At 55.4% G+C, this 19,968-nt stretch overlaps 2 protein-coding genes across 2 annotated transcripts in view; one reads left to right on the top strand and one right to left on the bottom strand.

The window, feature by feature from the left end:
• The window catches only part of SLC15A3 (solute carrier family 15 member 3), a 24,286-nt gene extending 12,083 nt beyond the window's left edge, over positions 1-12,203 (top strand). The window contains exons 4-8 of the mRNA XM_038764751.1: positions 2,755-2,841; positions 5,235-5,403; positions 6,783-6,941; positions 11,542-11,700; positions 11,893-12,203. Of these exons, the coding sequence (XP_038620679.1) occupies positions 2,755-2,841; positions 5,235-5,403; positions 6,783-6,941; positions 11,542-11,700; positions 11,893-12,047 (729 nt within the window). The 3' untranslated portion in view covers positions 12,048-12,203. The remainder of the gene's footprint in view (positions 1-2,754; positions 2,842-5,234; positions 5,404-6,782; positions 6,942-11,541; positions 11,701-11,892) is intronic.
• TMEM132A (transmembrane protein 132A) overlaps positions 12,145-19,968 on the bottom strand; it is a 20,972-nt gene continuing 13,148 nt past the window's right edge. The window contains exons 3-11 of the mRNA XM_038764750.1: positions 19,134-19,352; positions 18,125-18,465; positions 16,547-16,696; positions 15,984-16,176; positions 15,315-15,458; positions 14,911-15,113; positions 13,992-14,271; positions 13,658-13,849; positions 12,145-13,524 (exon numbers count right to left, since the gene is read on the bottom strand). Of these exons, the coding sequence (XP_038620678.1) occupies positions 12,412-13,524; positions 13,658-13,849; positions 13,992-14,271; positions 14,911-15,113; positions 15,315-15,458; positions 15,984-16,176; positions 16,547-16,696; positions 18,125-18,465; positions 19,134-19,352 (2,835 nt within the window). The 3' untranslated portion in view covers positions 12,145-12,411. The remainder of the gene's footprint in view (positions 13,525-13,657; positions 13,850-13,991; positions 14,272-14,910; positions 15,114-15,314; positions 15,459-15,983; positions 16,177-16,546; positions 16,697-18,124; positions 18,466-19,133; positions 19,353-19,968) is intronic.

The raw sequence follows: 19,968 nt of genomic DNA, 5'->3' as shown, positions 1-19,968 counted from the left end.
TTCTAAAGAGGACCCTTCAGCTCTCCTTTCTCGGCCCAGAGAAGTCAAGTGACTTGCCCGAAGTCACACAGCTGACAAGTGACGGAGCCGGGACGAGAACCCACAACCTCTGACTCCCAAGCTTGGGCTCTTTCCACTGAGCCACGCTGCTTCTCTAATAAATATGACTGACTGGCCGCCTTTGATACCAACCCCAATACCACCTTCACCACCTCGTCAAAGGGCAACGCCCAGGCAGGGCTGACTACCCTTATAATAATAATAATAATGGCATTTATTTAGTGCTTACTATGTGCAAAGCACTGTTCTAAGCGCTGGGGAGGTTACAAGGTGATCAGGTTGTCCCACGTGGGGCTCACAGTCTTAACCCCCATTTTCCAGATGAGGGAACTGAGGCCCAGAGAAGTGAAGTGACTTGCCCAAAGTCACCCAGCTGACAATTGGCAGAGCCGGGATTTGAACCCATGACCTCTGACTCCAAAGCCCGGGCTCTTTCCACTGAGCCACGCTGCTTCTCCTTATCAGCAGGTGGGGTTCACTGCCAACTTGAGTCGGGGAGGGAGGAGAAGGGAGGGGAAATTGGTGACCTATGTGGCCGCCCTAGGGTGTGGAGCTAAACTGTGGCACAACCTAATATTCCTCCCTTTGGAGAAAATGGGAATTACCAAATATCATTGCCAATCAATCAGTGGTATTTACTGAGTGCCTACTAGGTGGGCAGAGCACTGTACTGAGTACTCAGAAGAGTGCAATGCAATAGAGTTGGCCTAGGCTTTGATTGTTGCTGGCGTCGGCAGACCTACCTTGGTTGCGGGTCTCTTTCCTCTGCTGGGGTCAGGGTGATCAACCAGTGATGTTTCTTGAGCCCTGACTGTGCGCAGAGCACTGTGCTAAATGCCGGGACAGTACGATACAGTAAAGTCGGTGAGCCCGCTGTCTTCTAGACTGTGAGCCCGCTGTCTTCTAGACTGTGAGCCCGCTGTTGGGTAGGGACCGTCTCTATATGTTGCCAACTTGGACTTCCCAAGCACTTAGTACAGTGCTCTGCACACAGTAAGCGCTCAATAAATACGACTGAATGAAAGAACATGAAGTCTAGAGGAACTGTAGACGGTCTGCAACTGCAACCGGTCTTGCCTCCCGTCCCTTCCCCCATTCAGTTTGGGGTTAGGGTCCCAGCTGAACCAATGTGGGTGGGAGTACCAAAGAGACTGTGAGCCCACTGTTGGGTAGGGACTGTCTCTATATGTTGCCAATTTGTACTTCCCAAGCGCTTAGTACAGTGCTCTGCACATAGTAAGCGCTCAATAAATACAATTGATGATGATGAGGGGAGGGTAGAGCTTTAGGGTCACCTCCCCTGGGTTTGTACGTATTTATTACTCTATTTATTTGTACATATTTATTCTATTTATTTTATTTGGTTAATATGTTTTGTTTTGTTCTCTGTCTCCCCCTTCTAGACTGTGAGCCCACTGTTGGGTAGGGACCATCTCTATATGTTGCCAACTTGGACTTCCCAAGCGCTTAGTACAGTGCTCTGCACACAGTAAGCACTCAATAAATATGATTAAATGAATGAATGAATGAATAATCCCTGCTCTGCCACATAACTGCTGGGTGACCTTGGACAAGTCACTTCTCCTCTTTGTCTCAATTATCTCATCTAGATAACAAGGATTAAGACCGTGAGCCCCATGTGGGACAGGGACTGTATCCAACCTGATTTGCTTGTATCCACTCCAGCGCTTAGTACAGTGCCTGGCACACAGGAAGTGCTTAAAAAATGCCACAATTCTTATTATTATTTACTGAGCGCTTACAGTGTGCAGCACACTGTATTAAGTGCTTGGGAGACTAAATTTTGTTAAGCACTTACTGTGTGCCAGACACTCTACTAAGTGCTGGGACAGTGTGGCAATGAGAAGCAGCGTGGCTCAGTGGAAAGAGCCCGGGCTTTGTAGTCAGAGGTCATGGGTTCAAATCCCGGTTCTGCCAATTGTCAGCTGTGTGACTTTGGGCAAGTCACTTCACTTCTCTGGGCCTCAGTTCCTTCATCTGTAAAATGAGGATTAAGACTGCGAGCCCCACGTGGGACAACCTGATCACCTTGTAACCTCCCCAGCGCTTAGAACAGTGCTTCGCACATAGTAAGCGCTTAATAAATACCATTGCTATTATTATGATTAAAAGCACGGGCTTTGGAGTCAGAGGTCATGGGTTCGAATTCCACCTCCACCAATTGGCAGCTGTGTGACTTTGGGCAAGTCACTTCACTTCTCTGGGCCTCAGTTACCTCATCTGTAAAATGGGGATTAAGACTGTGAGCCCCACGTCGGACAACCTGATCACCCTGTAACCTCCCCAGCACTTAGAACAGTGCTTTGCACATAGTAAGCGCTCACTAAATGCCATTATTATTGTTATTTATTATTATTATCAGGTTGGACACAGTCCCTGTCCCCCGTGGGCCTCACAGTCTCAATCCCCATTTTCCAGATGAGGGAACTGAGGCCCAGAGAAGTGAAGTGACTTGCCCAAGGTCACACAGCAGACAAGTGGCGGAGCCGGGAGTAGAACCCACGATCTTCTGAGTCCCGGATGGTGCTCTATCCACTAGGCCATGCTGCTTCTCATGACTCCTATATGACTCATGATTACGAAAATAAATACGACAGAATGAATGACTACAATATAACAGAGCTGTTAGATTCGTTCTCTGCCCACGGCGGGCTTCCACTCTTCTCCCACCAGATGCAGTCCACGTATTTTCTGCAAGGCCTGCACCTCCTCATCCCCAACTTCTTCCCTTCTGGTCCAACCGGCAGTGACGGCTACATGGTGAGACCCCCCCGTCGCCCACCCACCGCCTTTTTCCTGGGCCCCCCGTCTCCCCAAATCAGGGCCGGGCCCTCACTTCTCCTTCAAAGCTCAGAGGAGGAACTGAAACTTCCCCCATCTTTTGTAGGGGGGGAACTGGGGAGGAAGCGGAAGAAAAGAAGAGAAGCAGCGTGGCTCAGTGGAAAGAACACGGGCTTGAGAGTCAGAGGTCATGAGTTCTAATCCCGGCTCCACCACTTATCGGCTGTGTGACTTTAGGCAAGTCACTTTAACTTCTCTGGGCCTTAGTTACCTCATCTGGAAAATGGGGATTAAGATTGTGAGCCCCTTGTGGGACAACCTGATCACCTTGTATCCCCCCCCAGCGCTTAGAACAGTGCTTGGCACATAGTAAGTGCTTAACAAATACCATCAAAAAAAAAGGAAGGAGGAAGAAGATTCTGAGTCTCCCAGACCAGATCCATTAAGCCCCATCCCTAACAATCATAATTAGTAATAATATCAGAAGACTGTGGGTTCTACTCCCAGCTATGCCACTTGTCTGCTGTGTGACCTTGGGCAAGTCACTTCACTTCTCTGTGCCTCAGTTACCTCATCTGTAAAATGGAGATTGAGATTGTGAGCCCCACAGGGGACAGGGACTGTGTCCAACCTGACAATAATAATAATAACAGTAGTACTTATTAAGCACTTACTATGTGCAAAGCACTGTTTTAAGCACTGCGGAGGTTACAAGGTGATCAGGTTGTCCCATGGGGGGCTCACAGTCTTAATCCCCATTTTCCAGATGAGGGAACTGAGGCCCAGAGAAGTGAAGTGACTTGCCCAAAGTCACACAGCTGACAATTGGCGGAGCCAGGATTTGAACCCATGACCTCTGACTCCAAAGCCCGGGCTCTTTCCACTGAGCCACACTGCTTCTCATAGCCATGCTGCCCCAGAATAGAATAATAATAGAATAGAATTAATAATTCTGATAATTATTAGAATAATAATAATTCTAGAGAAGCAGCATGGCTCTGTGGAAAGAGCATGGGCTTTGGAGTCAAAGGTCATGGGTTCAACTCCCGGCTCCGCCAATTGTCAGCTGTGTGACTTTGGGCAAGTCACTTAACTTCTCTGGGCCTCAGTTATGTCATCTGTAAAATGGGGATTAAGACTGTGAGCCCCTCATGGGACAACCTGATCACCTTGTAACCTCCCCAGTGCTTAGAACAGTGCTGTGCACATAGTAAGCACTTAATAAATGCCATCAAAAAAATAATAATAATTGTGGTATTTGTTAAGTGCTTACTATGTGCCAGGCACCGTTCTAAGTGTTGGGTTGGATACAAAATAATCAGATTGGATGCAGTCCCTGTCCCACACGGGACCCACAGTCTTAATCCCCATTTTCCAGATGAGGGAACTGAGGCCCAGAGAAGTGAAGTGATTTGCCCAAGGTCATACAGCAGACAAGTGACAGAGCCGGGAGTAGAACTCATGACCTTCTGACTCCTGGGCCCGTGCTCTATCCACTATGACATCCTGCTTCTTATTTTGGCATTTGTTAAGCACTTACTATATGCCAAGCACTGTACTAAACTCTGGGGTCGACACAAGAAAAGGAGCTAGGACGCAGTCCCTGTCCCCCATGGGGCTCAATCTAAGGGGGAGAGAGAAGAGGTATCTAATCCCCATTATGCAGATGAGGAAACTGAGGTGGGAAGAAGTGAAGCGACTTGCCCAAGGTCATTCTAGGAAGAGGATGCTCTCCCTTGCCCCGTGGTTGGCACAGACAGACCTGCCCTGATTCTCAGAAGTAGCGTGGCTCGATGGAAAGAGCCCGGGCTTTGGAGTCAGAGGTCATGGGTTCAAATCCCGGCTCCGCCAACTGTCAGCTGTGTGGCTTTGGGCAAGTCAGTTCACCTCTCTGGGCCTCAGTTGCCTCATCTGTCAAATGGGGATTAAGCCCCACGTGGGATAACCTGATCACCTTGTATCGTCCCCTGCGCTTAGAACAGTGCTTGGCACAAAGTAAGCGCTTAACAAATGCCATCATCATCCTGGTCCAAGTGGGTGGGCTGTTCATTCATTCATTCATTCGATTGTATTTATTGAGCGCTTACTGTGTGCAGAGCACCGTTCTGGCCCTACTCCTACCGCTTGGTCCCCTGCCCTCGTCCAGGCCTTGGCAGAGGCCAGCCCGCTTGACTCGGTTCCCCGGGCACTCGGGATCCATCCCCAGGAGCAGGGATGCCACCCCCCGGGGCTCTCCTCCCTGCGGAATTGGCACGGAGCGGGCCTCCTGTGGCACCTGGGGACCGCTGTCAGTCAATCGTATTTATTGAGCGCTTGGGCGAGTCCATTATGCCGGACGCATCCCCCGGCCACAACGAGTTTCCTCCGCCCAGTTCCCGGACGCCTGGCTCCTCTTGACCAACGTGGTAGTGTTACTCGCCCTGGTGCCGCTGAAGGATCGTGTCGTCGACCCCTTCCTGCAGAGACATAGGCTGCTCCCCTCGGCCCTGAAGAAGATGGCCCTGGGCATGTCCTTCGGCTTCGCCTCCGTCATCGTGGCAGGTGGCCCGGGGTTGGGGACTCAGCCGCTGCTGGGGCCGGGGCGGGGGGAGCGCTCAATCAATCGTATTTATTGAGCGCTTTCTGTGTACTGAGCATTTGGGAGAGTCCAATACAATACACAGATACATTTCCCGCCCTCAGAGAGTTTCCAGTCAGTAAGATGGGGTGGGGGGGCGGTCGGGGCAGGTGATGGGGACTGTCCCCTCTCCTCCGAGGGTGCCCCAGTGGTTGGTGCTAGGGGCGAGGTGTCCTCGGGGAGCTGAGGGTGACGTCCCCCTAGTCAGTCAGTCGATCGTATTTGAGTGCTTAGTACAGTGCTCTGCACACAGTAAGCGCTCAATAAATACGACAATGAATTTGAGTGCTTCCTATGTGCACAGCACTATACTATGCTGCTACGATGTACTATGCTGTACTATGGGCTAGGAGCAGCGTGGCTCAGTGGAAAGAGCCCGGGCTTTGGAGTCCGAGGTCACGGGTTCAATCCCGGCTCCGTCCATTGTCAGCTGGGTGACTTTAGGCAAGTCACTTCACTTCTCTGGGCCTCAGTTACCTCATCTGGAAAATGGGGATAAAGACTGTGAGCCCCCCTGTGGGACAACCTGATCACCTTATAATAATAATGATGGCATTTATTAAGCGCTTACTATGTGCAATGCACTGTTCTAAGTGCTGGGGAGGTTACAAGGTGATCAGGTTCTCCCACGGGGGGCTCACAGTCTTCATCCCCATTTGACGGATGAGGCAACTGAGGCCCAGAGAAGTGAAGTGACTTGCCCAAAATCTCCCAGCTGACAATTGGAGAAGCAGCGTGGCTCAGTGGAAAGAGCCCAGGCTTTGGAGTCAGAGGTCATGGGTTCAAATCCCGGCTCCACCACTTGTCAGCTGTGTGACTTTGGGCAAGTCACTTCACTTCTCTGGGCCTCAGTTCCCTCATCTGTAAAATGGGGATGAAGACTGTGAGCCCCCCATGGGACAACCTAATCACCTTGTTAACCTCCCCACCGCTTAGAACAGTGCTTTGCACATAGTAAGTGCTTAATAAATCCTAAAAAAAAATAATAATATAAAAAAATAAAAAATTGGCGGAGCGGGGATTTGAACCCATGACCTCTGACTCCGTAGCCCACGCTCTTTCCACTGAGCCATGCTGCTTCTCCTGTAACCTCCCCAGTGCTTAGAACAGTGCTTTGCACATAGTAAGCGCTTGATATGTGCCATTATTATTATTGGTATTAGTTTTACTAAGCGCTTGGGAGGGTACAGGAAAACAGTATAACAGATACATCCCCTGCCCACCGCAAGCTTACAGTCTAGAGGGGGAAACGGTGTAGAGGGGGAGTTCATGGTGCTCCTCTGCCCGTTCCTGCCCTGCCCAGGGATCCTGGAGATGGAACGCCTGTCCTTGGTTCACCGCAACGAAACGGTGGTCCAGCGCATCGGGCTGGAGGAGTACGTGGCGGCGCCCCTGCCCATCTGGTGGCAAGTACCCCAGTACCTGCTCATCGGCATCAGCGAGATCTTCGCCAGCATCCCAGGTGGGCCGCCGCACACCGCCCCCCCCACCGCGCTCCGGCCTCCAAGGGCCCACCCCAGCCCCCGGGGCCTTCCCCAGGGATTGGACTGGGAGACTCTGGGCAAACGCAAGGGCGGTCCAATAATGATAATAATAGTAGTATTCATTAAGAGATGACTATTATTCATTCATTCATTCATTCAATCGTATTTCTTCAGCATACTTCATGCTGCTGCCTGGATTGTCTTTGTCCAGAAATGCTCTGGGCATGTCACTCCCCTCCTCAAAAATCTCCAGTGGCTACCAATCAATCTGCGCATCAGGCAGAAACTCCTCACCCTGGGCTTCCAGGCTGTCCATCCCCTCGCCCCCTCCTACCTCACCTCCCTCCTGTCCTTCTCCAGCCCAGCCCGCACCCTTCGCTCCTCCACCGCTAACCTCCTCACCGTACCTCGTTCTCGCCTCTCCCGCCATCGACCCCCGGCCCACGTCATCCCCCGGGCCTGGAATGCCCTCCCTCTGCCCATCCCCTCATCTGTAAAATGGGGATTAAGACTGTGAGCCCCCCATGGGGCAACCTGATCACCTTGTAACCTCCCCAGTGCTTAGAACAGTGCTTTGCACATAGTAAGCACTTAATAAATGCCATCATCATCATCATCATCTGCCAAGCTAGCTCTCTTCCTCCCTTCAAGGCCCTACTGAGAGCTCACCTCCTCCAGGAGGCCTTCCTAGACTGAGCCCCTTCCTTCCTCTCCCCCTTGTCCCCCTCTCCATCCCCCCATCTTACCTCCTTCCCTTCCCCCCAGCACCTGTATATATGTATATACGTTTGCACATATTTATTACTCTATTTATTTATTTACTTGTACATATCTATTCTATTTATTTTATTTTGTTAGTATGATTGGTTTTGTTCTCTGTCTCCCCCTTTTAGACTGTGAGCCCACTGCTGGGTAGTGACTGCCTCTATATGTTGCCAATTTGTACTTCCCAAGCGCTTAGTACAGTGCTCTGCACACAGTAAGCGCTCAATAAATACTATTGATTGATTGAGTGCTTGCTGTGTGCAGAGCGCTGTACTAAGCGCTTGGGAAGTACAAGTTGGCAACATAGTATTATGATGTGCCAAGAACTGCATTAAGCGCTGGGGTAGATACAAGATAATAATAATAATAATGATAGCATTTATTAAGCGCTTACTATGTGCAAAGCATTCATTTATTCATTCATTTAATCGTATTTATTGAGCGCTTACTGTGTGCAGAGCACGGGACTAAGCACTTGGGAAGTACAAGTTGGCAACATATAGAGACGGTCCCTACCCAACAGCGGGTTCACGGTCTAGAAGGGGGAGACGGACAACAAAACAAAACATAGTAACAAAATAAAATAAATAGAACTGTTCTAAGCGCTGGGGAGGTTGCAAGGTGATGAGGTTGTCCCACAGGGGGCTCACAGTCTTCATCCCCATTTTACAGATGAGGGAACTGAGGCCCAGAGAAGTGAAGTGACTTGCCCAAAGTCACACAGCTGGCAACTGGCGGAGCCGGTATTTGAACCCACGGCCTCTGACTCCAAAGCCTGGGCTCTTTCCACTGAGCCACGCTGCCAGGTTGGACATAGCCTCACAGCGCCTAGAACAGTGTTTGGCACATAGTAAGTGCTTAATTATGAGCACAATGTATATATGTTTGTACATATTTATTACTCTATTTATTTTACTTGTACATATCTATTCTATTTATTTTATTTTGTTAATATGTTTGGTTTTGTTCTCTGTCTCCCCGTTCTAGACTGTGAGCCCACTGTTGGGTAGGGACTGTCTCTATATGTTGCCAACTTCCCAAGCGCTTAGTACAGTGCTCTGCACACAGTAAGCGCTCAATTAATGATTGATTGATTGATTAATTACTATTATTATTATTATTATGGGGGCTCACAGTCTTAATCCTCATTGTACAGATGAGGGAACAGAGGCACAGAGAAGCGACAATAATAACAACAATAATAATAATTGTGGCATTTGTTAAGTGCTTACTATAACAATAATAATATTGATAGCATTTATTAAGCACTTACTATGTGCAAAGCACTGTTCTAAGTGTACTTCCCAAGCGCTTAGTACAGTGCTCTGCACACAGTAAGCTCTCAATAAATACGATTGAATGAATGAATGAAGGAAGGAATGAAGCACTGGGGAGGTTACAGAGTGATCAAGTTGTCCCCTGGGGGGCTCACAGTCTTCACCCCCATTTTACAGATGAGGGAACCGAGGCACAGAGAAGTGACAATAATAACAATAATAATAATAATTGTATTTGTTAAGCGCCTACTATAATAATAATAAAAATAATATTGATAGCATTTATTAAGCACTTACTATGTGCAAAGCACTGTTCTAAGTGTACCTCCCAAGCGCTTAGTACAGTGCTCTGCACACAGTAAGAGCTCAATAAATATGATTGAATGAATGAATGAATGAAGTGCTGGGGAGGTTACAAGCTGATCAGGTTGTCCCCTGGGGGGCTCACAGTCGCCATCCCCATTTTACAGATGAGGTAACCAAGGCACAGAGAAGTGACTTGCCCAAAGTCACACAGCTGGCAGTTGGCGGAGTCGAAATTTGAACCCGTGACCTCTGACTCCAAAGCCCGTGCTCGTTCCCTTGAGCCACGCTGCTTCTCTATGTGCCAGGCACTGTACTAAGCGCTGGAGTGGATACAAGCCAATCAGGTTGGATACAGTCCCTGTCCCACACGGGGCTCACGATCTTAATCCTTGTTTTCTAGGTGAGGTAATTGAGACAAAGAGGAGAAATGACTTGTCCAAGGTCACCCAGCAGTTATGTGGCAGAGCAGGGATTAGAATCCAGGTCCTTCTGATTCCCGGGCCCTGGATCTATCCGCTAGACCATGCTGCCACCTCATCAATCCCTTGATGGGGATTGATGGGGAAATGGAGTCTCACACCCTAGTGCGAAAGGGAAGCCCAGCCCCCTCTCTCAGGGGCTGCAGCGAAAGAGAAGTTACCTCCTTCCCTTCCCCACAGCACCTGTATATATGTATATATGTTTGTACATATTACTCTATTTATATTACTTGTACATATCTATTCTATTGATTTTATTTTGTTAGTATGTTTGCTTTTGTTCTCTGTTTCCCCCTTTTAGACTGTGAGCCCACTGTTGGGTAGGGACTGTCTCTATATGTCGCCAACTTGGACTTCCCAAGCGCTTAGTACAGTGCTCTGCACACAGTAAGCGCTCAATAAATACAATTGATTGATTGATTGATTGACCACTGCCTCTGGGCCCAGCCTTTGTGCCCTTCCCCTGACTCTGGGCACCGTTGAGCGGGGACGTGCCTCGGTTTCTTTGCCCTCTGAGTTGGAGAGAGCAGCCTGAGTGGCTGTGCTGAACCCTCAGGGTTGATGGGAGGAGCAAGGGCTTAGTACAGTGCTCTGCCCACAGTAAGCGCTCAATAAGCCCAGTGTTGGGTAGGGACCGACTCTATATGTTGTCAACTTGGACTTCCCAAGTGCTTAGTACAGTGCTCTGCACACAGTAAGTGCTCAATAAATATGATTGAATGAATGAATGGTGGCCCACTGCCTCTCCCCCTCCTTACCTCCTGCCCCTCATCACAGCACCTGTATATATGTACATGTTTGTACGTATTTATTACTCTATTTTACTTGTACATATTTATTCTATTTATTTTATTTTGTGTATATGTATTGTTTTGTTGTCTGTCTCCCCCTTCTAGACTGTGAGCCTGCTGTTGGGTAGGGACTGTCTCTATAAGTTGCCAACTTGGACTTCCCAAGCGCTTAGTACAGTGCTCTGCACACGGTAAGCGCTCAATCAGCCCACTGTTGGGTAGGGACTGTCTCTATATGTTGCCAAATTGGACTTCCCAAGCGCTTAGTACAGTGCTCTGAACAGAGTAAGCGCTCAATAAATACGATTGAATGAATGAAGAGTGGGGTGGTTTGTTTCGTTACTTTGGGAGGGATGCAGGAAGGGAGACGGCCCAGAGAGGGAGGAGGCGGGGAAGGGAAGGGGCAGGGCCAACATGGGTGAAGGGGCTTCCCAAGCGCTTAGTACAGTGCTCTGCACACAGTAAGCGCTCAATAAATACAATTGAATGAATGAAAACACCAACCACCTCTGAGCAGTGGTTAGTCTAAAGCTCAGGGGAGACTTGGGCGCCCTTTGCTTCCCACATCCCCTCCAGGGGTTGGACGCCCAATGTGGAACTGAGGCACTTGGGCGAGTGAGGAGGTCAAAGTTCGGGTCCAAACCTGTTTGGGGGCAAGAGAAGCAGCGTGGCTCAGTGCAAAGAGCACGGGCTTTGGGGTCAGAGGTCATGGGTTCAAATCCCAGCTCCGCCCACTGTCAGCTGTGTGACTTTGGGCAAGTCACTTAACTTCTCTGGGCCTCAGTGACCTCATCTGTAAAATGGGGATTAAAACTGTGAGCCCCCCATGGGACAACCTGATCACCATGTACCTCCCCAGCGGTTAGAACAGTGCTTTGCACATTGTAAGCGCTTAACAAATACCATTATTATTATTAAGGCAACTGCGTCACGCTCTGCCTTTCCTTCCTTCTGCACCAGGGTTGGAGTTCGCCTACTCGGAATCGCCCCGCTCCATGCAGGGAGCCATCCTGGGCATCTTCTTCTGCCTGTCGGGGGTGGGCTCTCTGCTGGGCTCCAGCCTGGTGGCGTTGCTGTCCCTCCCAGCGCTGGGCTGGCTGCACTGCCCCGAAGACCACGGTGAGCACCCGGGTCCGCCCGTGTACGTGTGCGCGGGTGCCGAACCACGGTGAGCACCCGGTGTCCGTGGGCCGACGGAGGGGCTAGCTACCCACGGGGGCCGGGATCAGCGGCAGGGAACGTGTTAGCTGAGCGGGCGGGAAAGGCCACTGCTCGCTAAGCGGGGCGTGGGCCTCTCCCTCTCTCCCTCAGGAAACATTAACAATTGCCGGCTGGACCTATACTTCTTCCTGCTGGCCGGGATCCAGGCTGCCGCCGGCTTCCTCTTCCTCTGGATCGCCCATCGCTACGAGAAGCCGGCGCCCGCCCCAACGTGCCATCGCTGCGCCAGCCGGGAGGGAGGCTGAGCCCCCTCAAGGGCCGCGGGCGGGATCCTGCCATTCAATCTCCCCCGGCCACCCCCCCGGCCCCGAGACACAGACCCGCGAGGCCGCTCTGGTTTCCTTTCCGGTTTATTCCGTACCCAACAACTGAAGAGCGAAACGTTTGCCATAAATAACAGGGCTGGGGCCTTACTCTCGCGACGCCCGGAATGGGGTGGGGTGGGGGGGAGCGGGGGACCCCGTTGGACGGCTACAACACGAGCGGCCCCGAGGGAACGGGGTACGGGGGCCCGATGCCTACCCACCCACCCCTCCCTCCACGCGGTCCACCTGGGAGCCGGGCACCGGCGGGCAAAGGGCGACAGGGGCCTGGTACGTGGCGGAGAGGTCAGGAGCTGCCCCGGATCCTCTCCATGTAGCTCCGAAGCTCGTCCGGGTCCCTCAGCCCCATGTCCTCACACACCCAGCGGATGTCCTCCTCGCCGGCCACCAGGATGGACTGGACGGCCGGGGGCGGGGGCTCCTCGAGGGGCCTGACCGCCGGCCCGGCCGTGAACGTCACAAACTCCACTCGCTTCCGCCGCCCGCCCGGCTCCTTGCGGGACAGGGTGGAGGCGGGGGGCGGCGGGGAGGGGGCGGCGGGGTCCGGGGGCGGGTCGGAGCCGTCTCCGCTCTCACAGTGGCAGCCGCCCGCCCCCGGAGCGGGGGCCGCGGGGGTCGGGGGAGCCGGGCTGGGGGGCTGCTCTTCCCGGGGGATCCACCGATCCAGCTGCCTGCTCAGCTCCTCCTGGTCCGTCCCCAGCCAGACCCAGTTGTGGGGCTGCGGGGCGGCGAGGCCCCCGGGCCCGGGCGCGTCGGGGGGCTCCTTGCGTCGGTAGCGGAGCATGAAGATGACGCCGTTGATGAGGAAGACGAAGATGGCGAGGCAGAAGATGCCCAGCAGGGCGTACAGGACCATCTCTATGTCCGTCATGCGCTTGGGGGCTCTGACGATCTCCTCTTCCTCCTCCTCCTCCTCTTCGTCGTCGTCATCCTCCCCTCCGGCTCCCTCTTCCTCCCAGTCCTCCTCCGGCTGCCCAAACTTGCCCCTGTCCTCCCCACCCCCGGCTGGCCGGGGCGGCCGCCTCTCCTCCGGGCGGCCGCTCTCTGTGGCCGGGCCCCCCCAGGCCCCCCGGTCCTCCGGGGGTGCCTCCTCCAGCTCTGGCGGCCGCGAGGGCGTCGGGGGATCCCCAGCCCAGGCCGTGCCCGACGCCAACGGGGTGCGGTGCTTTCCCCGGCGGCAGGACTCGGGAGGGTAGAGGCCCACCTGAATGGGGAACCCCCGGCCGTCCTCCCCGGACAGCAGCAACCGGAGCGGGGCCCCCGGCTCCTCACCGGGGGACGCGGAGACTGTGCCGGGCTCCTCTGAAGCGACGGAGAGAGTCAGGACCCGCCCCTCGTACAGCTCTGCTGGGGCCAGGGTGTGATCTGAGAAGGCCAGCCAGATGGAGAGGACGGCCTCCTACGGGGTCAGGGACGGACGGGGGGACAGGAGACACTCGATAAATGCCATCGATTGAAAAGGAAGCGGGAGGAGACGAGAGTCTGCGGTGTGGCTTCCCCTTCCCCCCGCTTCCCCGGCCCCGGCCCCTCACCTGCTTGGGGGAACGCAGGGTCCTGTGTGCCCGGCACGAGGCTGTGACCACCCAAGGGTGAGCCGAGCCCTGGATGAGTACCAGCGAGACGCCCGTCACCAGCTGAGCTCGCAGCTCCGAGACGGAGACCTTGTCGTCGGTCACCGCCAGGGCCTGCTCCCCCAGGATGGAGTCCGACAGAGGGGAGCGCACCTGGGCCAGAGAGGAAACGGATGCCAGGGACGAGACCACCCCCACTGCAACCCTCCCTGGCCTTCCCTCCTCAGGAATCCAGCCTCCACTCCCCCCAGCTTCCCCGCTCATCCCCTTCCCTGCCCACCCACCTGGAACTCACCTCCACGGACGTCACCCCAGGCTCCCGCCCCACCAGGATGCTGCCCGCCTCCAGCGTGGCCACTCGGGGGTCCAGCACGCGGGCGTGGGGCCCCACCAGGTGGGAGACGTCGAGGAGCCAGTCAGGGCCCAGGAGGTAGGTGAGGTGGTGGCTGCCGTCCAGCGGGTGAGCCACGAAGGAGGCCAGGAAACGGACACCTGCGCGCTGGTACTGGAGCCGGCAGCCCCGGGCCCGCCGCTCCCCTGGCTCCTCTCCGGCCTCCTCCGGCCCCGCGGCCTCACTGCCCGGCGGGGAAAGGAGGAGCTGGGGCTTTGGGACCGCCTGCCCCGGTGCCAACCCCCGCCGCCTCCAGCCCCCTCCCATCGGACTCCCTGCGCTGCTGTCGTCCACCCCTTCCCCTATCCCCCGGCCAGGTCGGTCTGGATCCCGACCGCTGGAGATTGAGAACGTAGTGCGACTGGTTGTGTTTCTAGCTCCTGCCCATGGCCCAGGCTTGAGGAGGGGGGCATCACTGCAGCCCCTGAGAGAGAGGGCTGGGCTGGCCCTGATCCACAGGCCAAGGCGGTGGGGGGAAGAGAACACGAGTAGGCCGGGGCTGGGATCCCCTCTGGGGAAGACCTGGGAATCAGCGGTCACCTGGAAGTGAACCGCCAAGGATGTTTGGGTGAGGGCCACCCTCATCTTGTCAGGACCAGCTTCCCTTGGGCTGAGCCGGCCAGCGACCGCGAGAGACGGGGACCGGGAAGCAGAACTCAGGGCAGACTCCAGGGGCTTCTCTCAATTTTCCTCATGGTCCCACTGGTCCCTTTGGGGTCTTCTCCTCCCGGCTCTAGGCCAGACTGAACTGTGCCTCCTGCTCCGACTCCCTCTCTGCCCCGCCCGGCCACCCCCGGGCTCCACCTCTCCCGGGGAGACTCACCCGTCGGCCGGGGCGGGCACTCTCCAGCCGCGCACCTGCTCCAGGGTGGTGTCGGTCAGCTCGATGCGCAGGGGCAGCAGCGGGGCCCATACCGTCAGGCGCAGGGAGGCCCGCAGCCGGCGCCACCAGAAGTCCACCCGCACCCCGCGGGCGCCCCGGCTCTCCTTGCCTCCCACCGACACCGCGTCACACAGCTCAGAAACCTGGCGGGGCGGAGGGCGGGACAGGATGGGGACCCTGACACGCGCTCGGCCCCCAGGCCGGGAGTCCCAAAAGTCACCCACTCTGCCCACCCCCTGGCAGTCTGCTGCGAGATTCAGCCCAATCCCCTTCACCCTCTTCCCCTCCTGCCGGTCAGCCACCTTCCCGGGCCCAGGCACGGAGGGTAGGGGAGACCGACTCACCTGCAGGACTTGCGTGTTGGCTGACTCACAGCCGATCTGCTCCGTGACCTCGGTCACGGCCCCTCCCCTGTCCACGGTGACCAGACGCACGGGCACATGCCGGGGGACCCCCGTCAGGGGGGACGTGTTGACCAGTTCTTCCTCCTGCTCGAGGGAGAGAGGGGCTCAGGTTCCGCCCCCCCCCCCACCCCACCCACCCCCCCAACCCACCGTGAGCCCAGCTGACAAATGGAGGGATCGGGAGGTCCCCACCTTTCGTTCTCCCCAACCCAACCATGCCTGGTGCTATGGTCCCCGGGAGCCAAGCAGGCTCCCATCTGCCCTACCCCTGCCCGCCCTGCCACTCATTTTTTCTGCCAAACCCAAACAACTTCATCGGTCCTCCCCTGGCACCCTCCAAGCAGCATCCCTGAGCCAACCCCCAACCCCTGCTCTCTGGCACGGAGGACTCTAATTCAATCGTATTTATTGAACGCTTCCTGTGTGCACAGCACTGGACTAAGCGCTTGGGAAGTACAAGTCTGCAACATCTAGAGACGGTCCCTACCCAACAACGGGCTCACAGTCTAGAAGCAAAACGTGCGTCTCCCAATCAACGCTCAACCCAGCAGGGGTACACTGAGGGTCTGGCCCTTCTGGACTCCAGGAGGGTGGCCCCGGGGCTGATACCTTGGCCAAGGGCACGAGAGCCCGAATGTCCCGGTCGGACACCTGAATCTCCCACACCATCTTGTCCTTCTCCGCCTCAGGGGCCTGGCCCGGGTACTCCAGCTGCCAGGTGACCGGGCGGGTGACAGCCAGTCCCCCGGTGCTGTTCTCCACGGCAAAATCCACCCGCAGGAACTCCGAGAAGCCAAGCGGGCTGTGGGCAGGGAAGGGGCAGGACAGAGGAGGTAGGTGGTCTTCCCCGGCCCTCACCCCCCACCGCGTGTCTGGGTCCCCAACTCTCCCCGGGAGTCAGCCCTCCATCCCCCCACTCACTGGCGTGCCGATTCATTCCTCCCGTCAGCTCTTTTCTAATAAATCGGTGGTACGTGTGGGCAGGGCGAGAGCCACCGTGCCAAGCGATATGTACTCGCTACAGATGCCCACTGCTGCTAGGGTGAGGGAAGGAGAGGTCGGGCTTTGTCCGTGCCCGGGAAAACAGTGCTCTCTGACACACCCCCTTGGGAAGTGGAGGGGCAGGAGCCAGATGGGCAGGGGGGCAAAATTCACGGTTTCCAGCGTCCTACCTGGTAGCCGTGTGCCCATGCTCTGTGCGGTGGCAGGTGACCAGGGCCGTATGGTGTTTGGAGCCCTTGAACCGGTCTAGCCTGGCGGTCCAGAGGGCAGGGTGGGCGGGGTGGGCAGCCGTCACATGCAGCCCCTTCTTCACCTTGATCCTACGGGGGTCCCAGCCCAGCCACACAACCAAAGCCGGGGCGAGGACCGGGACAGGAGAGCAAAAAGTTAGCCAACCTTGAGGCCCCGGGGTACAGAGCCTGGTGCCAGACCCTTAGGTCTCAATCATCATGCTTCTATCATCATCATCAATCGTATTTATTGAGCGCTTACTATGTGCAGAGCACTGTACTAAGCACTTGGGAAGTACAAATCAGCAACACATAGAGACAGTCCCTACCCAACAGTGGGCTCACAGTCTAAAAGGGGGGGCTTCTAGACTGTGAGCCCACTGTTCGGTAGGGACCTTCTCTATATGTTGCCGACTTGTACTTCCCAAGCGCTTAGTCCAGTGCTCTGCACACAGTAAGTGCTCAATAAATGCGATTGAATGAATAAATGAATGCTCTGAGGGGAATAACAATAACTGGGATATCTGTTCAGCGCTTACTACGTGGCACAGAGCTGTAGTAAGCGCTGGGGAAGAGATGAGATAATCAGGTCGGACACAGTCCCTGGCCTGTATGGGGCTCACGGTCTAAGAAGGAGGAGCAGTAGCCTGGTGAAACAGCATGGCCTAGTGGAAAGAGCCCGGGCCTGGGAATCAGAGGTCGTGGGTTCTAATCCCGGCTCTGCCGCATGTCTCCTGTGTGACTTTGGGCAAGTCACTCAACTTCTCTGTGCCTCAGTTACCTCATCTGTAAAATGAGTATCAGGACTGTGAGCCCCGTGAGGGACACGGATTGGGTCCACCTTTATTACTATCTACCCCAGTGCTTGGCACATAGTAAGCACTAAACAAATTCCACAATTATTTTATTACTATCACTACTAAGGAGGGAGAATGGGTATTAATAATAATAATAATAATAATAATGGCATTTATTAAGTGCTTACTATGTGCAAAGCACCGTTCTAAGCTCTGGGGAGGTTACAAGGTGATCAGGTTGTCCCACGAGGGGGCTCACAGTCTTCATCCCCGTTTTACAGATGAGGTAACTGGGGCCCAGAGAAGTGAAGTGACTTGCCCAAAGTCACACAGCTGACAAGTGGCAGAGGCGGGATTAGAATCCAGGTCCTCTGACTCCCAAGCCTGTGCTCTTTCCGCTGAGCCACGAGCCCCCATTTTGAGGCAGAGAGAAATGAAGTGACTTGCCTAAGGTCACACAGCAGGTAAGTGGTGGGGCTGGGGTTAGAATCCAGGTCCTCTGACTCTCGGGCCCGTGCTCTTTCTGTGAGGTGGCACTAATGAGGGTGGCGGGACTGGCATGCAAATATAAAGCGATGTAGGACTGCCCGCGGAGAGCAGCGCATTACTAAGGAGGAACATAACACAGCCGGCAGGCCGGAGGGCGGCCAAGTGGCTTCCCAGAGGCAGGAATCGGCCTGACGCCGGGAGGGATGGGAGCCGCGGGCCCCCGGGGACTCACCGGAGGGTCAGCATGTTGGCCGTGAAGTTGTGCCGCAGCAGCAGGGTGGCTCCGAAGACCTGGCCGGGCCTCACGGCCGTGTCGGGCACCCGCAGCCTCACCGTCGGGTCCAGGGGCACCTCTTGCTGGCGCGGGGGGTCGGACGGCTGGATTTCCACCCAGCCGACGGGCCGGAGCCGCTCCGTGGGGTCCCCTCGGCCCATGGGGTCGCATTCCTGGAGTCCCTCCGCCGCCGTCGCCGCCGGCTCCAGGGAGTAGGCCAGCTCGGCCCTCAGCGGGGGCCCGGCCGAGAACCAGCGCCAGGGGACTTCCAGCTCTACCACACAAGCGCCCAGCGGGGGCTGGGCAGGGTGGTGGAAGAGGGGCATGGGCGGGTCAGAGGGAGGAGCCCGGCCTGGGGGAGAACCCCTCCCCTGCCCCTACCCCCATTGCCGCATGCCCTTCCCCCCCCCAGCCAGGCCCCACAATTCCCTCCCTTGGAAACCACTTCTCATCACCGAAAGGGGAACACCACCCCAACCTCAGGCCCCAGGACACCCCCACCCTTTAACCTCCAGAGACTCCCTGGAGAGGAGGACTAGTAGGACACCCAGAATGGACAACAGAAGCGACACTTCCTAAGGCCTAGCAAACGACCCTTTTACATTCCGTTAGCGAGACCTGCCAGTTGTCTATGGTGAGGCAAAGAGGGGAGCAGACAGCTCACCTTCCTCCTCCCTCGGAGAGCCAACGTTTTAGCGGCGGTTTACCCAAGGAGAGCCGGCCACCCAGCCTCCCCTGGCAGGGTGTGCCCCATCGGGCCGGACTGCTGTGCGGCTCCTTGGGCTGATCCAGTGACTCCACCCGTCCCCAGCCTGGTCCCGCGGGGCTTTTTCCGGGCGACTCGACACGGATGACCCCCCGAGCCCACCTCTCATCTTTCCCCTCTTCCCTCCCCCGTCCCAGGGTGGATCAATGATCCAGGAGCCCCAGTGCAAAGGAGGCTCCCTCCTGGGGATGATCCACTTACCCGAAAGCGGCAGGCCCCGTGGACGCTCCCGGCAGGGTGGGTGGCATGGAGCCGCGCGCAGGGCAGGCCATCGTGACCCGACAGCCAGTCCTGTCCCTTGAGGTGGAAGAGGACGCGGGCCTGGGGCTCGGCTGGGGAGACCGAGGCCTCCACAGACACAGCCCGCACATCCCAGGCGGCGGAGAAGCCGTTGGACTCCGGGGTCCGGCCGGGAACCTCCTAGGAGAGAAAGCGGGATCGGAGAGGCTCAGGAGGATGCCGGGGCTGGGCCCTCCCACCTCACCCCCGCCCCTACGGAAATAATAATAATAATAATAATGAGGGCATTTATTAAGTGCTTACTATGTGCAAAGCACTGTTCTAAGCGCTGGGGAGGTTACAAGGGGGTCAGGTTGTCCCACAGAGGTACAGTGCTCTGCACACAGTAAGCGCTCAATAAATACAATTGAATGAATGAATGAATGAACGGGGTGTTTACTGGTCAGGGGTTCTAATCCCAGCTCTGCCACATGTCTGCTGTGTGACCTTGGGCAAGTCACTTAACTTCTCTGAGCCTCAGTTACCTCATCTGTAAAATGGGGATTGACTGTGAGCCCCACATGGGACAACTTAATCACCTTGTATCCTCCACAGCGCTTAGAACAGTGCTTTGCACATAGTAAGCGCTTAACAAATGCCATTATTATTATTATTATTATTATTATTATTACTGGGTGCAGACGTCTGTACACTGTAATAATAATAATTATAATTGTGGTATTTGTTAAGCACTTACGACGTACCAGGCCCTGGGGTGGATAAAAGTAAATCGGATTGGACACAGTCCCCATCCCAC

Source organism: Tachyglossus aculeatus, chromosome 22 (assembly GCF_015852505.1).
Source record: "Tachyglossus aculeatus isolate mTacAcu1 chromosome 22, mTacAcu1.pri, whole genome shotgun sequence".
Taxonomy (NCBI): Eukaryota; Metazoa; Chordata; class Mammalia; order Monotremata; family Tachyglossidae; genus Tachyglossus; species Tachyglossus aculeatus.
The sequence above is the reverse complement of the archived record's forward strand: the minus strand, read 5'-3'. Positions and strand labels throughout refer to the sequence as shown.